Raw genomic sequence first — 12,004 nt, 5'->3', positions numbered from 1 at the left:
CCTTGGCCTCAAGGAAAATTCTAGAGAAAATTTAGAATTGAGGAAATAGCAAAATTGCTCCTCTGACTATGGTAATCATATCCCTGAAATAAAAGTCAAATGACCAAGCTGGAGCCAGGTAAAGCATGCGATACACGCTCTCCCTCCGGAAGGGTCTGTGTGCTGCACTAATAATAGCATCTTTCTTTTGTCCACAGGGCTGCAGCTACCACACACGGTGCCACTGTGCAAATTTTTTAAAAGGCGCCCGCTCTGGGGTGATGAACTATAAAAAGATGTTCCCTCTGGGAGGATAAATTAGAAAAAGGTGGCCCCTCTGAGCTGATGGATTGGAAGAAGGCACCCCTTCTTCAGCACCAGGGCCCAGGCCGGGGGTCAGCCCCACTACCCCCTGGGCCCTCACGTGTACTCCTGGCTGGACATGGCCCGCACAGCTCTAGGCCGCAGCCCACCTGTTCTAATCAGCTAGTATTTTCTAAGCCCTTTGTGTGTGTCTCATTATCCTCACAATGGTTCTATGAAATAAGCACTGTTATTGCCCAGTTTACAGCCGAAGAGAAATTAAATGGCTTGCTCCTGGTCACATACCTGGTAAGTGACAGAACTACTGGTAGAAATTTGAAATCTAACGTTAGCCCCTTTGAGGGCCGACGATGGGGCAGAGGCCGGGCTCAGATCTTTCCTCACATGACCACAGTTGATTCTCAGAATGTCACCGAGTCCAAGCTCGCTCTGTTCACCGCACGACAGGCCAATGAATCGGGAGACAAGGCGTTGAGGCAGGGAATACGACCTTATTCGGAAAGCCAGCAGACCGAGAAGACAGCAGACTAGTGTCTCTGAAAAACCATCTTATCGGGGTCTGGATGCCAGTTTGTTTTATAGCACAGAGAGGGGGAGGGGGTGAGGAAGTAAAGTTTAAAAGGCCATAAGTTTTGTAAACATCCCCTGGAACGGCCAGCCTCGGGCAGGGGGTGTGTTAACTTCTTCTTTCTGGCAGCCATGCACAGGTGGACAGGGGCCGGAGGTTGCCCTGAACAAAGGCACTTTGGTTTAACCTTCAGGCAGAGGGGCAGGGTTCCCTGAGGCGGGCCATTGTGTACAGACAGGATCGTTTTAGTGAACCAAAGCAGCGGAAAGCAAAGGTTAAAGAAAAAAAATCAGATCCAACATGGAGTCAGGTTTGGCTCTTCTCTGTTACAAGAACAGCATGAAGTGGCCATGACTACGTTCGGTTCACCAGTCAAGCCCTCTCTGCAGGGGGAACCTGGGCCCCAGGCCTGGAGGAAGGGCCCAACCTGCATGCTCGTGGGCCCAACACGTGTGCACCACCCCGGCCACGGAGAACGGCATCCTTCCATTTATTTATTTTCTGTTCAAGTTACTGCCTCCCTCAAGGGAGGCCGGAGCACAGTCAGCTCTGATGGGCGATGAGGCTGCAGAGGAGTATCGGAAGCTGAGACTTCCTGTGGGCTTTTCTCCTGGGGAAACAAAAAGCCCCTTTGACTCTGGCTCCTTTGGGGTTCCAGGGAACAATCTGGCATTCTCTTTGCACTGAAGCGCCTTTGACTCCTACAGTCCCTGCAGACAATGCTGAAAGGACACCCAGAGGATTTGCCAACTAGACTGCCAAGTCCCCAGCCTCACAGTGGTTCTCCCTCAGCGAAAACAGCTCCCAAGTGACAGCTCCAGAAATGTACAGGGAGCTGGTGAGGTTTGGTGGCAGAGCAAGCAGCTGGGTCCCCCTCTGTCCCCGCCAGCACTCAGGTTGGGTTCACTTCCATAACAGTCTTATTAAATAAGCGTGGACTGTGCCAATTTCTTCCCTGCAGCCAGAACACCTGAGAAGCCAAGGGAGAGGCCAAACTCTATGCTTAGAGAGAAAGGCATGGCAGGCGCACTGCTGAGCTGAGCCTCTTCTGAGGTTAGAATGCCCTCTTTGGGTGTGAGATGATACCAGCAAGAGCGGGGAATTTTCTGCAACAGGAGAGGCAAACTATCAGAGGGGATTCCAAGAAGCCAAATTCCAACCAGTGGAGCATCTTGCAGAGAGAACGGAGAATGTACATTTCATGTAGATGAAAATTTTATAAAGACAAACCCAAAATTAAATTACACCTGGAAAAGGCAAAGATCGACTGGCTCTAGGACCAGAATTCCAGAATTCCCTTCCCAGAGCCAACCCTCAAGTGCTCTGTTACACCACCTTCACTCTCCGCGATCATTTGCTATCGATCAGCCATGCGAAGCTTCCTCATCACCAGCAGCCCCCTCGAGCGCTCACAGCCCAAGACAGCAACATAGGAGCCAAAGGCATCGCCCACCCCGGCTGCCGGGGGGGGGGTGGACATTTACGGGGGCACCTTGACAGTTCCAACCCCTCTTCCTTCCAGCTCATCAATGACAGCAGTTGTCTACGGCTCCCTCCAAGACAAGCAGGGGCTCTGGGGCCCGGGAGGATTAGAGGGTGGGGCATCGTTTGCCCTCGGGCTGCAAAATGTGGCCCCCAAGGATTGATCCAAGAGGCAGCAGCATCAAGAACAGAGTCAGGGCTTCCCTGGTGGTGCAGTGGTTGAGAGTCCGCCTGCCGATGCAGTGGACACGGGTTCGGGCCCCGGTCCGGGAAGATCCCACATGCCGCGGAGCGGTTGGGCCCATGAACCATGGCCGCTGAGCCTGCGCGTCCGGAGCCTGTGCTCCGCCACGGGAGAGGCCACAACAGTGAGAGGCCCGCGTACCGCAAAAAAAAAAAAAAAAAAAAAGAGCAGAGTCAAAGCCAGTGCAAGGCAGACTACACAGCCCGGCCCTCCCAAAGGGCGAGGCAAAGCCCGAGAACCCAGGTGTCAGACCAAGGACCAAACACCAGCCAGGCCTGGTGGGCACACCGTCTTGGAAGCTGAGCACGGGAGCCCCCGGACCCCGCAGAGCAGACCGCCTGCCAGCGCTGCCTTGTAGAAGAGCCAGTCTGCACTCCTGCGCTGGCAGTGTGCTGAAGCTCTCCCTCCCCTGCAACGCCGCCTCCGTCCCTGGGCTCACCCCTTATGCAGGCTGGGCTTGTGTATCACAACAAAGGCAGCATATCGGGGGGGCCCATCTCGGGGAGAGCAGAGATAATACAACAGCCACTGAGGCTAAGAATTGGAAATGCAGCAGGAGAAAATGAGGGGAAGGGGAGGAGAAGAAGCAAAACGAGGACAACAACGATTAAGTACAAGCTCAGGATGCATCATGGAGAACCGGGAGCTTCCCCTCACGCATCCTGCAGGAGTCTGCAAGCCCTCGTGTGCACAGATGTGAGGCGATGGAGAGTCTATCCAGCTCACTGAGTTAAGGGCACGAGCATCTATTTTGCTGCAGAAACACTAATGCGATTCAGTTAAAGGATCAGGGACCTGGATTAGGGTGTGAGGGACAAGCTATAAGGCAAACTGAGATCACAGGCAGGATTGATGTTAGAGGCAATATCAGCGAGTTTACCATCAAGACAATGCTTTACACGTAAATGGTACAGATTATGATGCGCTCATATAAATGATCGGATTAGACCTTTACCACAATTCTACACTGAGGGCTGACCAGGAAGGACACTAAGATTCAGAGAGATTAAAGGACTTGCCCAGGGTCCTGACTCTCAGTCCTATCCATCCGGCCACTCGGCCAGTCACAGTTAACCATCACTTACCCACATCAATAATGAGTAATTGATCACAATTTAAAAGAAATCTGCCACCCACCTCCGCACTTCCATTAAAAGGTGCATTGGTCCATGTTTCAGAAATTCACAGTACATCTTGATACCTGATGAACATCCTGGGTGATAGGCTCTGGAGGGGCAGGGGCAGTGCCAAACGTCAGCTTGGGGTGCTGCAGTCCCCACATGCTTCCTGGGTCGTCTAAAGCCACTCCAAACTAAAATCATCAGGGTGTACTTTGATATGGGCAGCTGAGGTTTTTCTCTTATGCAATGTGTGAATGGCAGAGCCTTTAGAAATTTTCACCACTTGTATAGATCTTGAACATGCAGCATGTTCAAGACTGTGTTCGCGTGCAAAAGCAACTTGAAGACACGTGCCCTACCCTGCCTTTCCAAACCCAGCTGCTGCCTGAGCCTCCCATGCCACATTTCAGGAGCCACCACCGGTTGGGAAGCAATTCCCCTGCGCGCCATGGTGGTCAAATTACAATGTTAGTTTAAACCCATGCAATTCGGTAAGTCTCTATTCCTACTACGGGTCTAACACAAATGATAAGAAGATAAATAAGACAAGAAATTCAGCCCAGACTAATGCAAAGGCATATTCTCTCCACTAAATTTCTGGTTGACTCACCCCTTCCTGGCTCTGTAATGATGAAGAATTATTCATTGTACTGGGAAAGGCGGTCTCCTAATTTGGATAGGATACTGTTTTTTTTAAAGGGTCTTATGCTCCTTAAAAATAATTTTAAAAGCAGAGTCAATATAAATGTACCCCAAGATCAGCCTAAGGTAAATAACCCCTTCGGGATATCTCATTTTATTTTCACTGAGCCCTACTCCACCTCAGCAAACTGGGAAAAATAGGTGTAATATCAATACCTTTCCTTATATATCACCTTATGCTTTTCAAAAAAGTTTCAAAAACATTCCAGTATTTATTGGAATGAATGTACCTAGATAATCCCAAATCCTAAAGTCAAGAAAATGTAACAGTTGCATTAAAATGACAGAATTTGTCCATTTTTCCGTTCCAACGACTATTTGAGTCAAGCAGAGGAGGACACACAAAAGCTGCCCTGTTGGGAAATAGTTCAGAACTCATCCTACAATCCCCAAAGCCAATGAGGCGGCTGGGTGGAGGATGAGGTCATGAGTGTGGGATCAGCGTGAATGCTCCCCTTCGCTCCGCCCCCACCAGCTGCGGGCCTCCCAGCTGCTGGATTGACTAAATGGTAACACCACGGCCAGGAAATTAACACAGAGTGTCTAGAGATGGACTAGTCTCTCTCTTCCTAGATGAAGAGCAGCACATTTTATATACAAGTGTGGAAATCAATACTTGCCTAAGTTATCTTCAAAAAACTTCCCTGGTGGCGCAGTGGTTGAGAGTCTGCCTGCCGAAGCAGGGGACACGGGTTCGTGCCCCGGTCTGGGAGGATCCCACATGCCGCGGAGCAGCTGGGCCCGTAAGCCATGGCTGCTGAGCCTGCGCGTCCGGAGCCTGTGCTCCGCAACGGGAGGGGCCACAACAGTGAGAGGCCCACATAGCGCAAAAAAAAAAAAAAAATTGTTATACCCAGCAGTAAACATTGCAATTGATAAATTCTAAATTAAAGAATTCCTTCTTTCTCCCTCCACTCACCTGCCTATCCATCCATCCATCCTATATTCACTGGGTACCTACCAGGGGCTGCTTACTTCTTGATGATGTTGGCGTATCCCAATTGCCATTCTGATGAAACAGCATCCAGAAACTTCAAAAATTAATTCTCTTTTTTCCCCTGGACCATGGCTTCTCAAGGGTACGGACAACAATCTACACGTTTTTTTAAAATCTAAACAGCCACCACGGTGTGCGGCAATGTGATCTGTGCATTTCAATAAACTTTTGAACTGAGAGGAACTTCTGGAACTCTTGGTTGGTTTCGAAAGACATAAAAATAACAAGACGGGGTTAATCCACACACGGGATTGCTCAATCTAAAATATAATAAATCGTTTAATTCAACTCAGTCAGAGTGGAATAAACCATGAATGGGCTACATACAGGAGGGGAAAGGTGATCAACCAGAGAGCTTCCTTGAGTCCAAGGGGTTTACACTGGAGTTGGGAAGGCGGGTTAAATACACAACAAACTGTAACAGAAGAAGTGGAAAAGAGTAGATGATCCCAGAGGACCAGAGAAGGCTGGGAAGTATTACTGGCAAGATGTGGAGAGACTGGGGGCAAAGAGGACAGATTCCATCATGTTCTTGGTGGACAGAATAAAGAGTGCAGGAAAAGGGTCAGAGTAACCATTTTAGGGATTTAGTGGCCTGTTTACGGAAGGCCTGGAAAGGAATGCTAAGAATTTGCTTGCAGGACCATACTGAGTCTTTGCACGGGGAACAGGGACCTAATCAGATCTCTGCTTTAGGAAGATTATCCTGGCAGCAGTGTGCAGGCCCGACTGGCAGGAGGTACTGAGCAGAGAAATACTGACACAATTGTCGGGACAGGGAAGACACAGGAAGGACTGAGATGTCTTTGGAAGAAGCGTCCTAACGGTGGCTGCGAAAATCCGAGGGTTGCCTTAAATCACCCGGAAAGAGTACCAGGCTTCGTTAGATCTCCCCTTTCAACTGGATGGTCCTTGTGGACAATCTGATACATCTTTAAACACCCTGCTGGGTACACCACAGTGCCATGCATACAGTAAGTGCCAAATAAATGTTCCTGGACAGATAAATACAACGGAATGAATAAATGGATAAATTAGTGTCTCTTCTACGAGAGAATTCCATAACCAGAGGAAAACAAAAGCATTGATAAGAGTCAGATCTACTATTTGAATTGAACGCAGATTATCTATACCCAAGGTCAGCTGTCTCACATTCCACTATGCCCGGCTCGTGGCTATAATGAAAGCATCAAGGAAATAGTAATAAATTGTACGGAGTTGAGACCTTACAACTTCTCATCACCAGGAAAAAAAAATAACAACTTTGTAACTTTCTAAGGTGAGGAACGTTAACTAGACTTACTGTGATGATCATTGCACAATGTACACAAATACCTGTCCTGCACCTGAAACTAATATAATGTTAGTGTCAATTACACCCTAATTAAAAAAAAGAACTGTACTGAGATACACAAACTTTTTTTCAGCAGAGGATCTGTAATCACAAAACAGCTTTCACAAGTCTATGTTTCCAGTGTATGAGAAACTGAGCCCCCATTTATCTTCTCTTTACTTTTTTTCTTATTCCACCGCTGTGAAATTGTCCTCCTTTGCCTATCAGTATTTTAGTAAGATGAGATATGCTTTCATTTATAAATGCAAAACACATACATTCTCCTTGTCAAAAATAGAGCCTAGGGGGGCTTCCCTGGTGGCGCAGTGGTTGAGAGTCCGCCTGCCGATGCAGGGGACACAGGTTCGTGCCCCGGTCCGGGAAGATCCCACATGCCGCGGAGCGGCTAGGCCCGTGAGCCATGGCCGCTGAGCCTGTGCATCCGGAGCTTGTGCTCCGCAACGGGAGAGAACACAACAGTGACAGGCCCGCGTACCGAAAAAATAAAACAAAAAAAACAGAGCCTAGGGCTTCCCTGGTGGCGCAGTGGCTAAAAGTCCACCTGCCGATGCAGGGGACGTAGGTTCGAGCCCTGGTCCGGGAAGATCCCACATGCCGCGGAGCAACTAAGCCCGTGCGCCACAACTACTGAGCCCACGTGCCTAGAGCCCGTGCTCCGGAACAACATAAGCCACCACAACAAAGAGTAACCCCGGTTCACCTCAAATAGAGAAAGCCCACGCACAGCAATGAAGACCCAATGCAGCCAAAGATAAATAAATGAATAAGATTTAAGAAAAAAAAAAAAGAATCTAGGTCTATTTATTTCAATTACCTCATTTAAGATCAGGCCCCCTACACCTATGGTTACCATTATAAGGACGAAATATATATTTCTCAGCAGCTGCACTTGGTAAATGCACTTGTCCGTGCCTCACCGGCCAGAGCTCAACAGATTTGACCACCTGATCGTTTGAAGCTTCTTCCAGCAACAAATTCTGTGATTCTGTTTTACAACACCCGAAGACCAAGAAGTGACCCTAGTGATCTCAGGAAGCCTATCTCTACATCCACTTATGAGCCATGACAGGAGGCAAGTGGCCAAAAGGAAGGAGGGCCGGATAAAAGGAAGCAGACAGAAAACCGATGGTCATGTCGGCAGCTAAGCACACCATGTGGGCCCCTGACTGCCTTCCAAAACCAAATAGAAATACCATGTCACTCACTGGTCAGCCACAGTTCTCCTCTCCCGCTACCACTTGGTATGAAAAAATGTGAAGCTGATGGTGAAGTCTGTGCTCAAAGAAGCAGCTGGTAAACTCTGATTTCAAGAGAAAATGGATTTGGAATGGTCAGAGCATCTGTGGCAAGTATTTTTTAAACTGCATGACTGTTGCACGAAAGATACTTGCTAAGGAATTTTCACCACAGTCATTAAAATCGAGAACAAGAGAAGATTCCCAAGGGCTAAAAGGCTTACATTATAAATGGTGCTGGCTGGAAAGTGGCACAGCTATGCCAGAGGGGACCCGCCCCAGCCCCAGGGTGGCTGCCCAGGGCATCTCTGGAAGCACGGGTCTCTGCTGGCTTTGCATGAGAAACTGGCATATAAGCTGAATTAGTATCATCATTGTCAAAAAGATTATTCTAATTCTGGTCTAATGATCCTAATCTAAAAATTTTATACTCAGAAACTTTGTTCTGTGCTGGTCTCTAGATCTTATTATTTAAAGGTCACCCCTGTATCCTCTCTTCACTCTGAAGATCTTTCATCAGACTCTGACCAAAATCACAATAAAATTCACACATTAACCATTTAATCGCTAATCCTTCTTCAACCACAATTTTAAGAATTTTTTTAAAAGGAAAAGTTTTAATGAACATAATAAATGTGGGCTTTTTCTTCCTAATGTTTGAGCAATGAGCTACTGTTATTTTCGTCATCTAATGAAACAATAATAGTTTGCATGCAGTGTTTCGGAAGTAGATAGAAATTGATGAACATGGCACAGGAATGGCTTACAAGAAAAGAGACACCAAACCATTGGTCTGCTTTGCTGGGATTATGGTGGTTTTCAGTGTTCTTTTTCTTGTTTGTAGTTTTCCGTGCTTCCTGTAACGAGCACCCACTACTTTTGGAAAAAGAAAAAAGAATAAAAGAGGAAGAAAAGAATAAGGGAAACAGTTGAATTAGGGATTGTTCCTGCAACACAGAAACCCGGCACACACTCTCCCTCAGGTGCACAGACTTTGCCTGACGGTCCATTTCTGGGGGCATCTCAGGTGAACAGTGAGGTCCTTGCAGAAATGTCCTGGGTCCCAGCCCTGCCAGGTAACCATGACACCAAAAGCCTCAATCCCCGTTTACCCCTCTTGTGGCATCCTAAGGGTCCTGGCAAATTTATGTTAAAATAAAATATTCATGCAAACTCTATTTAGTTTTGAGATCTCTGATGAGTTCTTTCTTTTTCCTTTTCCTCAAAGTGTTTATTCAATACTCGATTATTTTAGGGGATTTCTGATGAGTTCTTGTGATACGTTCTTTGAAGGTTTTAGTACGTTTTTTCTCGGCAAATTTTCACTGCTTATTTTTATAAGAAGACAGCTTAAAATTGGATTTCTTCTTACATAGGGATGAAAACAATTAAGATTATTTCAAAGTCTCTTCTGCCAGGGCTAACAATTCACTCGTATTTTAGAGTCTATAAATATGCAGCGTATATTATTATCAACTGTTCTAACACAGGTCTGCTCTGAACTACAGTTCGTCTGCATAACGTCAGCTTGGCCAGTGGCTGAGAACACAGCTGTGAGAGGCACCCACACCAGGGTTCTAATCCTAGCTGTACCCTCAACAGCCACGTGACCTTTGGAAAGAAGCAGGGTGACGCTGCATCTCAGCTTTGTACAGGGAGAGGATTATAAGTATCTACCTTACAACAGTCCGGGGCAGATTTCATCAGAGCGATTCCTGATAGACTGCCTGGCACATACCGCAAGCGGTAAAAATAAATTGCAGACGTTCTTATCCCTCTGGGTAGCCGTGATGTCTTCTATTCGAGCAGTGACTTGCATGCCTCAAGGAGCTCTCAGATCTTTTACCTCATCTGAGTCTCAGGCAGCTCTATCAGCCCAAAACGTTACTGTCCGCGTTTTATCTTTTTCGTAAACAGATGAGGAAACTGAGGCTCAAGGTCACACAGCTTAGAGAGCAGCTCCAGGCCTCTTTTTGCTCAGGTCTCGACTGACCCTCAAAAGACTTCATGTGCCTGAACTTAATAGGATTAAATTTCCTTTAAAAAAAAACTCTGCTATTCATACCTCAATCAAATCAAACTGGTTTTTCTACACCACTCCAAATTAATTAGGTTTTGCTTAGTGAAAAGAGCAACTGAGGTGATGATTTAGAGCTTACTGTGTATCTCAGCTCTGGGCTGGGGGTTCGAAATCGAGGCTCAGAGATGTTAAAGGACTTGTCAAAGTCGCCCGGCCCTCTTCTGACGCAGCAAGGACACATACTCCCTGACTCCAAACCTCATTCTCTTCCCAAGTCTCAAATTCCTGTGCATGTATTTTAAAAGTGTGGATGGTAGGAGACGTCCTGCCGTTCCTGAAAAGCAACTGTGCACTTAATGGCCTAAGTGTCAACCCTGAGTGTTGACAGCGTGACCCGTGCTCGGGGCGGTGGAAGCGGAGGGATCGCTCTGAGCCGGGCGTGGGCGTCACTACTGCCAAGGAAACGCGAGGTGAAACTGCTCGCCGAGCAGCCACTTGGGGCGGTACCAGCACCAAGTTCCTCAACCCACCCCAACCTCCAGGTCCCCGATGCGGTGGAAGCCGAGACTCGGCCCGGGGTCGGGCCGCGGTCTCGGCACCGGGCGCCCGGGCGTCCCCTGTCCCGCGATTGCGCGGGTGAGGGCGCACGGCGACCCGAGGTTCGGGCGGCGCAGTCCCCGGGCTCATCCAAACCCGAGCGCGCCCCGGCCGCCTTCCTCGGCCACCGGGACCCGCCCGGGCGGGTCCGACCGGCGCTGCTGCCAAAACTGCGGCTCCCGGGATCTCAGCACGGTGTTCGGGGAGGACCCGGCGCGACGTCGACCCCAGCGCGGCGCGCCACGCGGTCCTGCTTCAGTTTCCCTCACCTCACAAGGATGCATAAACCCAAAATGTTAACAGCGGGGCAGCCCGGACCTGCACGATTTCCAGACGTTACAGCGCACCCTCCCCGCCAGACCCCCGCCCCGACCCGCCGGGCCGCCGTGACAGCACCCCTACCTGCGCGGTGGCCCCCGCCGCCACCGGCCGGGGCGCCCTGGGGACCCCCGCCCAGCATGCGCCCCGCCGGTTCCTCACGCTCCGCCTCCTCCGCCTCCAGCTCCGCGGCGGCCGGCGGGCTCCGTGCGCCCCGAGGCCCGCGGCGGGGGAAGCGAGCGGCCGCTCCGGACGGGAAGTGGGGAGGGGGCTGGCGAGGAAGGGGAGGCTCCTTCCTCCTCACGGGCCGCGCGGGCGGTTTCCTCCCCAGCCTCGGCCCCGGCACGCGCGCGCGCGCACACACACACAGACACACACACGCACACACACATACGCACACAGCACGCGCACACACGCACGCACACACACATACGCACACAAGCGCACACACGCACACGCGAGAGGTTGGGGCGGGCGGGGCCGGCGGGCCCACAGCCTGCGTCCTGGACCTCGGGAAGTTTGCTTTTCGCTCTCGCCCGTTTGCTGGACGAAAGCGAGAGGGGAAGTGCGGTGGGGAGAACGGGTGGTTCGGAGAAGGAGAAACTGGGAGGCCTTCCTGGGGCGGGGGGCGGGGCGGGTCTACGAGGGTGCCTCGCAGACACTAATTAGGGAAGTGACCAAAGGGTTGATGGAAGAGATGGAGGGGAGGAGAGGAGCGGGGGGAGGAGAACGAGGGGAGACGACAGACCACACTGGGAAAGAGGGGGGCGAGCAGTTCAACATGAAATGAGGGACCAACTATTTGAATCTTCTGGCAGCACTGGACTGGTCCCAGATCCCCCTCTCCACTTGGGGCAGCCATCCCAGGACACAGCTGCGATCCGTGCCCAGCTCGAGTCCCTTCACTCTTCGGTTCCTTCAAGGGGGATCCTGGAGCATCGCTGAGGCCGCACCTGTCAGACACGGTTCTTGCCCTTAAGGGGCTCCCCTCCAGCAGGGAAGAGAAATATGTGCGTATAAAACTAAATAACAGCATGCAGTGGAATATGCCACGAGCCAGAGG

General features: G+C 50.0%; 1 protein-coding gene across 2 annotated transcripts in view; it reads right to left on the bottom strand.

Annotated features, from left to right (window-relative positions):
* The window catches only part of DISC1 (DISC1 scaffold protein), a 352,385-nt gene extending 340,956 nt beyond the window's left edge, over positions 1-11,429 (bottom strand). The window contains exon 1 of one of the 2 annotated variants that reach the window (XM_049696800.1): positions 11,026-11,429. In XM_049696800.1, coding sequence (XP_049552757.1) covers positions 11,026-11,083 — 58 coding nt within the window. In that variant the 5' untranslated portion in view covers positions 11,084-11,429. The remainder of the gene's footprint in view (positions 1-11,025) is intronic. The other variant, XM_004281592.3, reaches the window with a different exon arrangement.
* Positions 11,430-12,004: the final 575 nt, after the last annotated feature.

This window comes from Orcinus orca, chromosome 14 (genome assembly GCF_937001465.1).
Source record: "Orcinus orca chromosome 14, mOrcOrc1.1, whole genome shotgun sequence".
Taxonomy (NCBI): Eukaryota; Metazoa; Chordata; class Mammalia; order Artiodactyla; family Delphinidae; genus Orcinus; species Orcinus orca.
Note: the sequence above shows the minus strand (reverse complement) of the source record. Positions and strands in the feature narration are given on the sequence as shown.